This window comes from Megascapheus bottae, chromosome 25 (genome assembly GCF_031878675.1).
Source record: "Megascapheus bottae isolate mThoBot1 chromosome 25, mThoBot2.hap1, whole genome shotgun sequence".
NCBI classification, from domain to species: Eukaryota; Metazoa; Chordata; class Mammalia; order Rodentia; family Geomyidae; genus Megascapheus; species Megascapheus bottae.
In genome coordinates, this window is record NC_143533.1 from 5501725 (window position 1) to 5517991 (window position 16267).

The following is a 16267-nucleotide window of genomic DNA, read 5'->3' on the forward strand; positions in this document are numbered from 1 at the left end:
CTAGCAATTCTTCCTCCTTTATTCCCTTGACTGGCCTCAGAGGTAATGAAGGCCAGAACGGCTGTCCGGTCATTAGCTTGGCACACAAGATCCTTTTGAAAATGCATTGTGCAAACAAGTACTTGTTTGTTTTTTTTTTCACCACTTTCCTTTACATACTTCTTTTCATTAGTATTTGAGCGGCAGGTGGCAGAGGGGGGAGGAATAAATATTTACCCCAATCAAATATTGATTTATTGAAATAAACTGAACACATGGGTTTATTATAAGGATTAGAATGGAGACAAGGAATGGCTGAAAACTGACACTGTCCAGAAACTTCAACAGTCTGCACATATTGTGATTGTTTATGGAGAAGTATTTGCATGAAGAATTTTCTAGAAGCATTTACATGGGGGGGTGGATTTGGATTGGGGGGTGGGGAAGGTGGAGGAGGTAGGGCCCTTCTTTCACCACCTTTTGCGGTAAATAGCTTATCTTCCCTGGGAATCTAACCCAGGTCTTGCCACAGCACCAATCATGAAGAGCCACATGGGTGGAAAATGTCCATAAAAAGCCCACAGCAGGCTGTCTTCTCATAGCATACAGGACGGAGAGGAAAGTTCCAGGTTCTTCCTTCAAGGTAAATCCTATTTTGAGCTACTGTGAGCTTTCCTATCATCCTTGGGAGAGGACTCTCTTTTTCCTCCTTGGATTTTGTTGGGGTGCTATATGTTTCTGGGAAGCAGACTAGAACCCAGTGAGGAGTGTGGGGATTGCATCTCTAGAAACCATGGTTCTTGTGCTTCTGTGTCCCTTCTTCTGCGTCTTCCCTGTCCCTTCCAGAAACCGATCCTCTGAAGTCCTGACACCCTTCTGGAACATTCTTCAGCTTTACTTGCTGTCAACTTCATCTCCCTGGTAAGTCCCCTAGTCTTGTCATTGATGTACCTCATTGAAGGAAATCACATCTGCTTTGAAGCCCTGCAGGAAGGAAGAAGTTGCCAGTCCTATTTTTAAGAACAGGGGTACGTGGGCCTAAGCGAGCAATTTTTAGTTTTTGCTGGTCTAGGGGCTCGAACTCAGGACTTGGGCTCTATTCCTGAATTTCTTTATGTTTAAGGCTAATGTTCTACCACTGGAGCCTGTAAGCTCCACTTCAGGCTTTTTCTGAGTAGTTCACTGAAGATGAGAAGTTCACTGACTTTCCTATCCTGGGTAGTCTTGAACCACAATCTTCAGGTCTCAGCCTCCTTCTGAATAGCCAGGATAACAGGTGTGCCTGGCCTGAGCAAACTATCTAACCTGCAAGCGCATACTTACATGCCCGATAAATCTTGCCTGGATTGATGAACTCTTGAAACTTGACCTTATGAGAGCGTGCTTTCTGTAGGATGGTGCTGAGCTTTGTTTGTTACAAACTTGGCAAAAGTGGTGTCAAGGCTGTGGGTTCTCATTTTACCCTTGCACTGGAGGGTGAGGATGGATGCTGTCCACCCCAGTGTAGTCTTTGCTTTCCTCTCCTGTAGCTGCATGGGGAGAGCACATGCACTGAAGTGACTTGCGCATCTCACCTGAAGGAAACAATGATGATGGGCCCAGGCCTCTTGTGGCTGGCCGTGGCTTCCTGTATTCTGACCCTGGCACCTGCCATGCACCAAGGTGAGTACTTGGCTCAACTGGCATCTCAGATGCCCACAAAGATCTGGGAGCCGGGAGTGGAGTCGGGGAGAGGAGGGTAACACAAAAGGTATCTCAGAGCAAAGATTCAGAGCTGGAGATCAAAGAGAATGTGGACAGCCGAAAGGCAATCTGGCATCAGGCAATCTGAGTTCGATTGGAAATTCCCTGGGAATGACAGGGGAAGCCAGTTTCCATGGTTTCCTGTGCTGGTGTCTGGTGGAATCCCAGACTGGCAGTGCCCAGGAGATCAAGCAGCCAGTCCACTTGGTTAGGGCAAGCTCACTCTCCAGCTGTGCATTGCAATGCTAATCTACAGAGTGCAAAAGCTTTATCCACCTGCCTGGTATCTCCTAGCACTGTATGGATTGGGTGACTTAGAAACCCCATAGAAGGAAGGGATTTAGACCAAAGAGAGGGTACATGTGAACCTTGGAGGGGGGGCTTGGAAGAACTCAGCTCCCTGCCTCCCATGAGAAGATACAAGGGTGTTTGGGATGTGATCCAAGACTAACAAAGACAGCCATTGATTTTCTTAAGCCAAACATATTTACAGCTTGGAAAATCGCTTTCTGAAAAGCCTCTGTGACCTGTGTCCTAAGATTGTGACCCCACAGATCTTCTTTGTCCATTCAAGGCACTAGCTAGACTCTAACTACGTGATAGGAACTGGAAGTCAACTAGCTTAATCTGGATTTGTCCTGCCGGGCATTTTATATCAGTAATCCCATTTATTCTCCTAGAAAATTCCAGTGGGGCTCCAGTGGCGACAACTTCTTTCAATGTGTGTGTGTGTGTGTGTGTGTGTGTGTGTGTGTGTGTGTGTGCCACTTGTAAGGGCTTGAACTTAGGGTCTGGATGCTGAGCTTTTTCACTCAAGGAAGGCTGACACTCTACCACTTGGGCTATGACCCCACTCTGGTTAATTGCTGATAAAAGAGTTTCACAGACTGTCCTGCCCTGGCTGGCTTTGAACCTTTGATCTTCAGATCTCAGCCTCCTGCATAGTTAGAATCACAGGGACAAGCCACTGGCACCCAGTTTCCTTCACCATTTTAAATGGTTGTTTATTTATTTTCATACATATGAAATAGTATCACTTAGTTCTCTCTACATATGTTATCACGGACACCATTCCTTTTAAGATAAAACCAAATTTTAAAGATAGCCTTTGAAAGAAACATTGTAAGTCAATAAATAGGACAGGCAGACATCCAGGTTTAAAAATGACACAATTGTAGGCACAGGGGTGAGAGAGACTAGTTCTTATGGCGCTTTTGCAGGCAAGTCTTAGAAGAGCTAATGACCTGCTACGGTCCCCGGACAACAGGCAAAGAGCTGGGTGAAAGCCCTGGACCAGCTTGGCCCTCTCCATTCCACCCCTCAAAAAAAACAAACGGTCAAAAATCAAACACTATTCAATCACTGTTTCTCCACTGTACATGACTTTGCCTTCCAATAGACACTTGGCAGTGCCTGGAGACAACTTGGGGGTGAGGTTGGGAGTTGCTCCTGGCATCTGGTGGGGAGCCAGAGAGTGGCCAGGAAGTCTCGTAAACATTCTGTACAAATTGGTGAAGACTCCACCATAAAGAAGGGCCCAATGGCAAGCCAGCAGTGCAGGATGGGAACATGCCTCAGGTTTCTAGGAATGGAAGTGGTTCGGGATCCAAGACAAGCTCTGGGACACCTTTTCATTTCTACTTTATTTATTCAAATGATACCTGGGGGTTTCCCCAGTGAGCTTGCAGGCTACTGACAGGAATCACATATTGGCCAAACAGTGCTGGTGATTGGTAATCCTAGCTACTCAGGAGGTTGAGATCTGAATATTCTGGTTCAAAATCAGCCTGGAGACAAAAATAAGTGCATGAGGCGCCTGGCTCCAGGGAACCAGCAAAAGGCTAAGAATGGGAGCAGAGCACCAGCCTTGAGTGAAACAAAAGCAAAGCGAGAGTGTGAGGCCCTGATGTCAAGCCACAGTGCCAGTGAGCACGCGTGCACAAGCACACACACCCATGCGTGTGCATGGGCCTACACACATATACACTTGCACATGCATACGCAGTTGTGCACATGCACACACCGAAGCAGGACTTGCCTTGCATGATACCAGGGGCATTTAACTACCACACAAAATCCTCAGGGAAGATCTTGCCCGCAGGTGCTGGGGTTTCATTGTGGACTGGGCGCTTGTTGGCCTCCTTTGATCCTTGGCACATGAAAACCAAGAGGAAGAACAGGGTTTAAAAAAATCCCAAAGACCATGAGTCACATAATAATCTCTTTACAAGCACACGCTTTCCATTTCTCAGATGACAGAAAGCCCAGAGACACCAGCTCCTATGAGCGGGACTTGGTATGTGGAGCCCCTGGAACTCCTGAGGCTGACCTCTGTTTTGACCCCTGTGAGGCGTACACCGAGGTGGACGAGCCCTCTCGCAGCACTGAGAACACAGAAGATGACCCGCTGTGTGATCAGGACATGCATGGCTGGTACCGCTTTGTGGGTGTAGGAGGAATCAGGATACCTGAGACCTGCGTCCCAATGGCTCGATGCCAGACGTCTGCTCCCATGTGGCTGAATGGATCCCACCCTGTCCAGGGCGATGGCATCGTCACCCGCACTGCCTGTGCCCACTGGAGTGAAAATTGCTGTCTCTGGCACTCGGAGGTACTGGTAAAGGCCTGTCCAGGAGGGTACCACGTGTACGGGCTGGAGGGCACTCCTGACTGTGCCCTGAGGTACTGCACAGGTGAGCAAGAACAGTGATATCTAGGGCTCACAACACCTTTGCTTTACGTTCTAAGGGCTTGAAAGGTTTTTCAATCATGGAATCCGGGGTGGGGGGCATAGAGGTTAAGTAGCCTCTTCAAAGTGGGGATTTGAACCCAGGCACTCTTAGTCTGGGCTTCCATGGGTTTCATCCATGTGGTAAGTCTTCTGAAGGTGATAGTTCCAAAGCCCCTCAAGAGCTTCATCAGATTGGGAATCTGGAAGCCTTAATCTGAGCTTAAGGCCTGGCCTTTCCCTGGGTGAAGTCTTTTACCCACTCAGAAAGATTCTTGCACTCCAGTGGAATGTAAAGTTGGGATTTAGACATCTCACACCCACCCCACTCTCCATCCTGACTCTCTTCCTCCATCCTCCATTTTCTAGATCCCACCATTGTGCCGGGCAGGTGTGAGAGAGAGTGTCGCCTTGAAGAGGAATGCCTGGCTCAAGATGGTGTCTGGAGTTGTGTTTGCAGACAGAACCTCAATAACTCTGGTGAGCAGTTCCTGGGGCTGCTGGCTCCTCTCTCGAGTGGGCAGAGTTGGGACAGGGGAGTCCTGGAGGGTCAGGACAACGTGTGGATCTGAGTCGAGGGTGGGGAGTAAAGCTGAGCATGGGAGAAACCCCACAGGCTCTCCTGGCCACAAAGCCAGTGAGTTTGCAAAGATGACGCGGCCTGAGCAGAGGAAACGTCAAGGCCAGCCTCCAGACCATGACCTCAGGAGATGGTTCAGGCAGGAACTGGTGAGCAACACAGAAATTAAAGAAAAAAACTCCACAAGTGTAGTATGCAAGTATCCACAGAGTCTTCACCTTTGCCAACTGGGATAAGATGCAGATAACAGATGCTCATGAAATACTCATTGAATAGACATGGGGGGTGGATGAATGAATGCATGAATGAATGCAATGGTGCAAAACCTGGCTAGGGATGCTGGCTCTGTAGAATAAATACCTAGCTTCAATTCTAATATCCTGATGTTCAGGAACTTAGCCAAGACTGCACATAGGGCAGTCTTGGAAATCTTGGAGCAGAGGCTGCATGTAAATTCCTCCTGGGTCTTGGGGGTTCCTTTCAGTTTATCCAAAGGGTGAGGAACATGAGCTGCATGTCCTTACTCTGTCTAACTCGTGGCTTTCCAGATGCTCTCAATGTGCAGCCTCATCTGGACTGTGGGGCTGAGGAGATCAAAGTGAAGCTGGATAAGTGTTTGCTGGGGGCCCTGGGCTTTGGGGAAGAAATCATTGCCTACCTGAAAGACCTGAACTGCAACAGTGTGATGCAGACTGAGGATGGAAACTGGGTGTTCACAACCAGCCCCGTGCGGGCCAATGCCTGTGGGAATATTCTGGAGGTAAAGGTCGTTCATGCCACCACTGCCAGAGAGCCAGAGGCAGGCTAGAAGGCCCTGTCTTAGTAGCTGTGAACTACTTAACCTCTCTAGGTCTATTGTGTATGGAGAGTCCAACATGGGTCTGACATGGACGCTCCATCAATATAAGACAGGATTATGATGAACTTTAATTAGGAGATGAGAGAGGAAAACACCAAGAAGCAATCATGACACCCTTTTGATTCCTCTCCAGGATCAGTCATGTATCACTTTTGTTTTTTTTTTTCTAGTCTTGGGGCTTGAACTCAAGGCCTGGGCACTGCCCTAGGGCTTTCTCAAAGCTAGTGCTCTACCACTTTGGCCACAGCACCACTTTTGACTTTTTCTGTGTATATGGTACTGAGGAATCAAACCCAGGGCTTTCTGCATGCTAGGGGAGCACTCTACCACTAGGCCATGCTCCTGGTCCCTGCTTTCATTTTTTTTTTTTTAATTTTGGGATTCTCCTGGTTTTATGCTAGAGATGGTTCCTTCACCTCCGACCCCTCCAGAAAGTAGGTGGCTGAAAGACTGAGAGCATTTGACTCTGGAATGAGAGAGCTCTGAGTTCAACATCGATCCATTCAATATTCCTTTTTGTTTTTATACCAAAGAGAAATGGAACCCATGCCATTTACAAGAACACCCTCTCCTTGACCAGTGACTTTATCATCAGGGACTTTCTCCTCAACATCAACTTCCAGTGCGCCTACCCCTTGGATATGAAGGTTAGCCTTCAGACTGCGCTTCAGCCTATTGTAAGGTAAGGCCTTGACCTTGCCCTTCAACCCATATCCCCCGACTCTAGTGACACTCACTCCCAGTACAGTTTCTCCCTTACCTCATTTGAGAGTATCCACTTGTTTCATTGTTTATTCCACAAGCATTTGTGGATGGTTCATGAAACAGAAAAAGGCCTTGCCTAGAGGAATCCTACCCAAAGTGTTACTTAGTTCTAGTTTCAGTGGGGTGCTGTGTACTCAGTCAAAGGTGATCTCAACTTAGTCCTCAAGTCTGCTGCCACATTTCCCCTGGACCCCCACCCCCTCCACCCCTCCAGAGAAAGACTAGGACCTCTGTCCCTGACTCAATGCACACCATGTTTCTCCTACATCACATTCACCTCATTTGTAAATAGTGACTGATAGAATTAGCAGTTGAACATCTCTCTCTCCCCCCCTCTCTTTCTCTCTTTCTCCAAACTCAATCTGTGTTTTTTGATGAGCAATATTCCCTTCTGCGAGATAAGTTCCAGAATCCTACTCATAAAACGTGTGCCTTGTTTTACGTGAACTCAGGGCTTGTGTACTGTTCCTTTTATTTTTTTTTTTTGGCTCAAAGCTAGTACTCTACCACTTTAAGCCACACCTTCACTTCCAGATTTTTGGTGATTGATTGTAGATAAGAGTCTGATGGTCTTTCCTGCCAAGACTGGCTTGGAACCACTATCCTCAGCTCTCAGCCTCCTGAGTAGCTAGGATCAGAGAGGTTTGAGCCAGCTTCAAATATGTCTGGTACCCAGCTTCAAAGATGACTTAAATTTTTTTTGTAATTAATAGAAGGGTTACATTCAGTATATTCACCGGATAGAAGGTACATTTCTTAACAATCATTGCTATCCCTTCTCATGTTTTTGTCCCTATTTCCCTCCAAATATGACTTTTAACTGAAGATGGTGTGGTGGAGAGAAAGGATTTGGGGTTGAAAAGTGTGAACTCCTAGGACCAGTCCCAAGGTTCACTGTCCATAACAAGGTGATGGTGGTATGCTCCAATCCCTATGCTTTGAGTGAGAGATGGGCCTGACCTGCCACGTGGGGAAAAGTCAGCAGAAGTCCTGAGGGCAGACTCACCTTTTTTGTCAGGTTTAGCACCTAGAAGCTGGTAAATGCTCTGTGGGCATGGATGATTGAATTGGTTCAAGGGCAGAGGTGCATCTTTCTACAGACATAGGACTTGATTTCTCTTTCTTTCCTTCCTTTCTTCTTTCTTTCTTTCATTCATTCTTTCTTTCTTTCCTTCCTTTCTTCTTTCTTTCATTCTTTCTTTCTTTTGTTCTTTATTGTGGGACTTCAACTCTGGGCCTAGGTGTGTCTCTGAGCTCTTCAGCTCAAGGCCATTGCCCTACCACTTGAGTCACAGCACCACTTCTGGTTTTCTCGTGGTAAATTGGAGATAAGAATGTCATGGACTTTAGTGCCTGGGCTGACTTTGAACCACAATCCTCAGATCTGAGCCTCCTGAGTAGCTAGGATGACAGTCGTGAGCCACCACACCCAGCAATAGGACTTGATTTCTGTTGCTCTCTTTTTGCTCAACACCTGATGTGTCCCCCTCTTGTGCCTCCCCTCATCTCAGCTCCCTGAATATCAGTGTGGATGGGGAGGGAGAGTTCACAGTCAGGATGGCACTCTTCCAAGACCAGAGCTACACGCTTCCTTATGAAGGGGTCAAGGTGGTGTTGCCAGTGGAATCTATGCTGTATGTGGGCACCATCTTGGAGCGAGGTGACACCTCCAGGTTTAACCTGCTCTTGAGGAACTGCTACGCCACTCCCACCGAAGACAAAGATGACCCTGTGAAATACTTCATCATCCGAAACAGGTATCAGGTGACTCTCTGGAGCTGAATAAAATTAGGGAGGGGGAGGGAAGGAAAATGTTCATATCCTTCGTGTCTGATAGTTGGTTAAGCTGGCTTACCTCATTGGGAAATGATCCCGGAATGACATTATAACCATACCTGTTGATCTAAGCATGTCACAGGAATGGCTTGTTAAGCTCAATGTATTCATGAAACTAAGATGAACAGAGTGTAACAATGTCAATTATTTCATTTCAATATTCTTTTTTGGGGAGGGTGGGAAGGGAAGTACTGGGGCCTAAATTCAGGACCTATGCATGCTATTAGCAGGCCTACTACAACGTAAGCTACTCTTCCAGTCTTTCTTTCCCCACTTTGGAGGAATCTTGCATTGTTCCCTGGTCAATCTGGATCATAATCCTCCTATTTATACTTCCTGAGTAGCTAAGATGACAGGTGCACATCGTATGAGAAGCACCTTTGTCTGTGAAGATGGGGTCTCCTGAACTTTTGTGGCCCAGATTGGCTTCAAGCTGAGATCCTTCTGATTTCCCACCTCCAGACCAGCTAAAATTACAGGCATATACCACTAGCAATTTCAGTCATAACTGTGGCAGTACCGTCAGGGTTCAAAAAGAGCTCAATTAAGTAACAATGCTAGTGCTACAGGCACTAGCATTGACCAACATGAAAACGATATGACAGATATTTATGGGACAGATATCACTTTAATACCTTTAACTGACAAAAACAAAGAAAAATGTGTGCTTATAGATCATGCTTGAAATCCCAGTAACAATACTGGATAATATTTATTGTGGGACTTTGCTGTGTGCTGAGTTCTGGGCTAGGTAAGTAATATACCTTATTAAATGCTCAACTCATTCCTGTGAGAGGAGGAAAGGGAATGAGTATGTTCACTTTGCAGATAAAAATATTGAGGCTTCTGCTGGGTACCAGGGGCTCATGCCTATAATTCTAGCTACTCAGGAGACAGATCTGAGGAGCGCAGCTCAATCCAGCCCAGGCAGAAAAGTCCATGAGACTCTTATTTCCAATGAATCACCAGAAAAACCAGAGGTGGAGCTGTGGCTCAAGTGGTGGCCCATTGGCCTTGAGCACCAAAGCTCAGAGACAGTGCCCAGACCCTGAGTGTAAGCCCTAGAAACTGACACAAAATAGAAAAGGAACATTGAGTAGTCAAGTTAACCAACCTGTCAGCATCCCTTTTTAGCTAGGCTGGGCTGGCCTGGAACTTAAAAGGATTATAGCACGTGAGCTGATGGAAGAGAAAGAGACGAATAAAGTACATGCTGCCAGGATGAAAGGACCTAGAGGGAGGCTTGCCGGGGCTTGCCAGTGTGATGGCGTGGAAGTTAACACCTCTGCCCTTTAACTTTCCCAGCTGCCCAAATCAACATGATTCCACTATCAGTGTGGTGGAAAATGGGCTGTCTGCACAAAGCCGGTTCTCCGTCCAGATGTTCAAGTTTGCTGGAGATTACGACCTTGTTTTCCTGCATTGTGAGGTTCATCTCTGCGATTCCCTTCGTGAACAGTGCCAACCTGTGAGTATCTCTCTGGACTGGGTTATTATGAGCTTGGTACCCAACAAGCTCTCTCTCTCCCTCCCTCTGTACGTCCCTCCCTCCTCCTTCTCTCTCTATATTCATACATGTGTATGTATACATATATATTTGGGATTAAAGATGGAGAGAAAGATGGGTGAATGGATGGATGGATGGATGGATGTGGGTTGGTTGGTTGGATGGATGCTGGAAGAGATGTGACTACAGATAGGTGAATAGAAAACTGTGAGGGTAGAGGAAAAGGAGATAGAAGGGTGGACCCTTCTATCCCACCCCACCCCACAATCCTTTATAGTCAGTTCTTGTGTCTCTAAGAGGTAGAATACTTTTCTTTGACACAGGACTTTTTTTTTTTTTTTACTGTATTCTATTGTTGGGATAATGTATACAGGGGTTAGAGTTACATTCATCAGGTAATGGGTGCTTTTCTTCTCAAACCTTGATACTCCTTCTCATGTTTTTGTCTCCCTAACCCTCCCCCCACTCCCTTCCAATCATCTTATTTTCCCCTTCCATTCCCTATTTCAGCTAAACAAATAAACACACACACACACATATATATACAATATACCAGATAACAAAATCAGATGCAGTAACCACATAAGATTAATCATAAAGAAAGAGAAAAGAACTTCACATAGTACATTAAGAACAATAATCACGAAGATAAACCTCTTCTTTCCATATCCTAGAGTTCGTTTCATTTAGTCTCATCCTGACACAGGACTTTTTTTTGTGTGTGTGTGCCAGTCTTAGGGCTCAAACTCAGTACTCGGGTGCTGACTCTTAACTTTTTCATTCAAAGTTGGTACTCTACCACTGGAGCCACAGCTCTGTTTGCAGCTTTTTTTGGTCATAAATTGGAGATAAGACTCTCATGGACTTTTTTTTCCCAAGCTGACTTTGAACCCTGATCCTCAGATCTCAGCCTCCTGAACAGCTAGGATTATAGGCATGAGTCACTGGCGTCCGACACAACAAATTTTGTTGAATGATTATAATAACACAAGCCGACCATCCCTGACTCCAGAAGAGCCGAAAATCCAAAAATGGTCTGAAGTTGGAAACTTTCTGGGCCCAAAATATTTAACTTTTGATCCCAGCACTCAGGAGGCTGAGGCAGGGGAATCAACAAGTTCAAAGCCAGCTTAGGTTGTAAAGTGAGTTTGAGACCAGGCTGAGCACAGGATTTTGGAACAGTATTGAAGTTTCTGATTTTCAGATCATGCACGATTGATTGATAATATCTACAGAAGTGTTTCAAACAATTCAGAACAATTCTAAAGCCTGAAACACATCTGGTCCCAGATATTTCAGATAATGGATATTCATCCAGCGTTGACTATTATCAGTGTTTACCGTGTGTCAAACATTATGCTAAGACTTTCCATGTCTCATCTAATTTAACTCTCTCAACAGCCCTTTAAGTAGAGTTTATTAATTGACTTTATTGTATGGAGGCTCGGTGGAAAACATTAGAGCTGAACTGTGACTCCAGGTGTGCCTCATTTAAATCCTTAAATCCAGACAGGTGTTATTGAATCATCGTAGAGAAGTAAAATCATTTGTCCCCAAATCATACAGCTTACAGAGAGTGGAGATGAGATTTAAACCCAGCCTTGTTTGATGAGACAGCAAGATTTCTCACACCTAGAATCCTAGCTACTTAAGAAATAAAGACCTGAGGATCATGGTTCAAAGCCAGCTGGGACAGAGAAATCCCCAAGAGACTCTGATCTCCAATTAACCAACAAAAATCTGGAAATAGAGGTATGACTCAAGTGATAGAGAACCTGTTTTGAGGAGCAAAAGTGCAAGCGAGAGTACAAGACCGTGAGTTCAAGCCCCAGTAGTGGCATAAACAAACAAGTGAAAAAAGACAGAAAAGAAGGAGGCCAAGCTGTGGATAAGCCTTGGTTGCAGGCCAGGATGCTATGGCTGGACAATTTGCATAGGAGCCAGATGTTTCAATTTGGATATGTGAATCTTTGCTTTTTGTTTTTGTTTTTAAATCTCCCAGTCCTGTTCAAGAAGTCAACTCCGCAGTGAAGTGGCAGCCATTGACCTAGCCCAGGTTCTGGACTTGGGACCCATCACTAAGAGAGGTATGTGTCCCCATCTTGGTGACCAGGCCAGCTATCCAACTGTTGACAGCCACAGATGTCTGGGGCCACCAATACCAGCCACGTAGGCATGGATGCACGTGTTTGGATCCTGGCTCTTGAATTCAGGACCTGAGCATTCCCCTTTAGCTTTTTCCACTCAAGGCTGGCACTCTACTATTTGAGCCACACCTCTACTTCCTGGTGATTAATTGGTGGTAAGAGTCTTTCAGATTTGTTTGCACGGGCTGTCTTTGAACCAGGATCCTCAGGTCTCCGCCTCCTGAGTAGCTAGGATTACAGGCCTAAGCTGCCATTAGCTGGCTACTCAGGGCTTTCTGACGCTAGTCTAGCCACCACTGGTGAATCTATCCTGTCATGAAAGAGAGCTACATTTCCATTTGCCAGGGACCTCTCATATGCTAGAAACCAGGATGAGCTTTATCTTTTATTGGCTTGGCTAATCCTGTTAGAACTGGGCCCACATTTTTGTTTGCCAGTCCTGGGGCTTGAACTCATTGTCCCTGAGCTTCTTTTGCTCAAGGATAGCACTCTATCATTTGAGCCATAGCATCGCTTCTGGCTTTTTCTGTTTATGTGGTACTGAAGAATCATACCCAGGGCTTCATTCATGCTAGGCAAGCACTCTGGGCCCATTGTACAGAAGAGAAATCAGTGAGGCAAAAGGACTCAGCTGAGATACCTCCCCTCCCCTCCCCCCCAGGCATGTGTGCTAGGAGTTCGGATTGAAATCAGCTCAGTCTGATTCCAAGCACAGGACCTTCTCACTGCACCTCTTCCAGGTCTCCATAACTCAGGGCTCTGTGGGTGAAGTCTACATCCCATCTCCAGCCTAAATTCACTGCGGTGTATTCCGACAAGTGACTGCATTTCCCCAAATTCAAGGACAGTCTTCCAGAGATGCAACCTGGAGGCCTTGCTCCAGTTGTTTCACAGCGTCATCCATCCTTCATGTGGGGTTGCAGGATTGTTGTGATTTTGATTTCCCTTAGAGGAAAAAAAATGGAAGAGTCCAGAAACTTAAACGAATAGAAGAATCATTTTTGCCCTAAATTGTCATGGAACCATGCTATCAATGTGTTTGACATTAGATCACATACCTTTACAGGAGCCCGAGTCTGGCTCATACAGGAGGTACTGCCCCACATTGTTCTGCACTTTTTATGAAGCCCTGAACTTTTGGGGTCCCAGGGTTACTAGGCAATGAAGGGAGTCTGGAAGTTCCTCTTTGAAACCAAAGTCAGTGGGAAGGTCCACTTGGCAAGTTTCTCCACATTGGTAAGCCTGGGCCTTTTCATCAATCAGATGCATAGCAGATACTTCCGTCATGTGGAGAGCTGAATTTAAAATGCAGGGCAGCCAGGCACTGGTGGTTTCTGCCTGTAATCCTGGCTACTCAGGAGGCCAAGGTCTGATGACTGTGGTTCCAAGCTAACCAGGGCAGGAGAGTCCTGGAGATTCTCATCTCCAATTAATCACAGAAAAAGTCAAAAGTGGAGCTGTGGCTCAAGTGGAAGAGTACTAGCCTTGAACAAAAGGAGCCCAGGGACAGTGCCCAAGCTCAGAATTCAAGCCCCAGGACCACCAACATAAAACAAACAAACAAACAAACAAAATGCATGGAATACATTCAGGAAGGTGTCTGTCAAGATGTACACTGGTGGCTCATACCTGTTATCTAAGCTACTCAGGAGGCTGAGATCTGAAGTTCATCCTGGAAGAACAGTCTGGCAAAATCATCGACAAAACCAGCCGGACTGTAGGTGTGACTAAAGTAGTAGAGAATCAGCCAAGCCAACCAAGTGACTGAGCAAGACCTTGAATTCAAGCTCTGGTGCTGTTAAATTTTTTTTTAATACTAACAAAAGTGCCTGCTATCAGATATAACAGAGGCAGGATTGCCAGGGTTTGTGGAGACCAGATGCAGGAAGGTCTGGAACTGTCACAATCCCCAGCAGTTCAGCTGCCCTGCACAGCTAAGGGTTGGTCATTGTCTCGTCCACAGGTGCACAGATTGGTGTCATGAGCAGAAGCCCCAGCACCGCAGGTACGTGCCTTTCCTGGAAACCCTCCTGACTCTTTCCCTTTCCTCTTCTCATCTTCCTCAGTGCACTTGTCTGTGCCTGGCTCTGTGTCTTTGACATCATGATATAATTTCCCGGGGGGAGAAAAGGTTGCAGTTCTGATGTAGTTGTCAAGAACTCAGGCTCCTGCTACCTTCTGGTAACTTCTGGCAACTCCTTTATCCCTGCCATTCTTATCATGGGTCTTCAAGCATCTGTCACCTGCTGAGAGGGCAGGACCCTGCCAGAACCAAGCCTCCACATGACACCCATGATTTCTACTCTCATTTGATTGGTCAGATGTGGACTGCAAAGGAGTCGTGGGGTTGGGGGGTAGGGAGCCCAAATTACTTTCCTGTATGCCCAGTACAACATGGAGAAAAGTAGCGGATGACTCCGTGGCTTTGCATCTCCCACGTGACTTGCCATGTAACCCAGACCCCGTATGAGGATGCTTGCCTTTGTCATCGCATGCAGCAAAAGTGACAATGAAAGAAGCTCATGTTTGCTGCTGTATCTCAGAGCCCCACACCTGATTGTATTGCTTTTTGTATTTCAGAGTTCCTGCTCGCCTGGCCTGGCCTCCTCTTGTCTGTACTCCTAGCTTGGCTGTTCTGAGAACCCAGCTAGGCATCCAGCCTTGAAATCTGTGCTCTTCCCTTCCTAGCAATGACTTCCATTCATCTTCAGCACAGCGGGGTCATCCACACATCACAGGGGCAGACAAGGATTGGGGGGAGTGTTCACCTCCTTTAACATTTGAGGACATCTTGATTTCACTGTGGAAGTTGGTTCTGGATTGGTCTTATTCTCTTCTCCTTCATCTGTGGGACTTGGAAAGCAAATCCTGTGGCTCCAGCCTTTACTAGAAATATCAAATAGGTTGATGACTCCTAGAAAGATGTGTCCTGTCATGGTGGGGATGGAAAGGGCCATGACTTTGATCCTTCACTCGCGTCTTCTCTCCTGACTGCTGATGAACCAAACATATTGACCCTTGCATTGCCTCTGTGTCCTCTGATGCGTTTCCATCCTCGTTTCACTGGTCACCATGGGAACAGCTATGGGAGGCACTTTGGGGAATCCTCAAAGGGAAGACTGGTCCCCTAGCTCCCTGCCTCTGACCCCACACCAGTGATTGGCTTAGAACTAGGCACACTGCTACCCCGAGGACCCAGAAGCTGGAGGAGTGGCTCGGTTTGGATGTAGAGATGTCACCATCCCAGGGAGCCCCTCTTCATGTGAGAGCAGTGCATTTGTTCTGCTCATTATATTGAGAGTCTGCTATTATGCCATGAGTCCTGGCTGACAGATCCTGCAGAAACAGATCCTGGAGTGCATGGCCCTAGCACAAAGCACAAACCATGGGGTGCCCATCTTCCTGGAAAACATTTGATGAAAATCTCAAAGATGCCACCAGTGCTGGAGTCCCTCAAGATGGCGGCAAGGAGAATGTCTGGAAGCGGGGTCAGGATCCCTGGTTGTGGAGCCAGTTTGATATGCTGTCACCTTATTCAGCGAGGGTGAGATTGTGAGAAATAGATACTCTCAACAACTCAAGCAAAGGGGAATTAATGGTAGGGAGAAAGAAGCATGCAGGTGGGTGGTGTGAGATAATACCTCGGTTACCAGATGTCCAAGTTTGTTCATCCTTCCATCTTTCACCCGCCCTGAACCATTACCTCTGCTCTTCTCTCCAGAGCTATTTTTCTTTCTTGTCCATCCGTGGATTGAATAGGAACATTCCAGCTCCCTGTCTCTTCTCATTTGAGGCACGGGTGGCTTTTGCCTGTGTTCCTAGCTACACAGGAAGCTGAGATTTAAGAACTGTACTTCAAAGCTAGCCTGGACAGGAAAGTCCACAAGACTCTTATCTGCAATCAACAACAACAAAAGCTAAAAGTAGAGCTGTAAGTGATAGAGCACTGGCCTTGAGGAACTAAGTTAAGTCTAGAAAACAATACACGTATCAACCAATCAGCAATCACATCTTACAAAGTCATAAAAAGGAGCTTTTGAACACAAATATCAAAACAAAACAAAACAAGCTTTGGGTGCTGGGGCCGTAGCGGGGAAGAACGCGATAGTAGAAAGCTTGCCTA

The 16267-nt window shown here is 46.4% G+C and overlaps 1 protein-coding gene across 2 annotated transcripts; it reads left to right on the forward strand.

Annotated features, from left to right (window-relative positions):
• Nucleotides 1–488: 488 nt before the first annotated feature.
• Nucleotides 489–15172, forward strand: Gp2 (glycoprotein 2). 2 transcript variants are annotated; one of them, XM_090358087.1, is made up of 12 exons: nt 489–622; nt 826–900; nt 1487–1641; nt 3975–4415; nt 4820–4930; nt 5579–5790; nt 6423–6571; nt 8166–8411; nt 9796–9958; nt 12000–12084; nt 14108–14149; nt 14725–15172. In XM_090358087.1, exons 3-12 carry the CDS (start codon nt 1566–1568, stop codon nt 14781–14783), a joined length of 1584 nt encoding a protein of 527 aa, XP_090214213.1. In that variant the 5' UTR covers nt 489–622; nt 826–900; nt 1487–1565; the 3' UTR covers nt 14784–15172. The 2 variants fall into 2 exon arrangements, with proteins under 2 accessions (XP_090214213.1, XP_090214212.1); XM_090358086.1 differs by having other exon boundaries at nt 1509–1641.
• Nucleotides 15173–16267: the final 1095 nt, after the last annotated feature.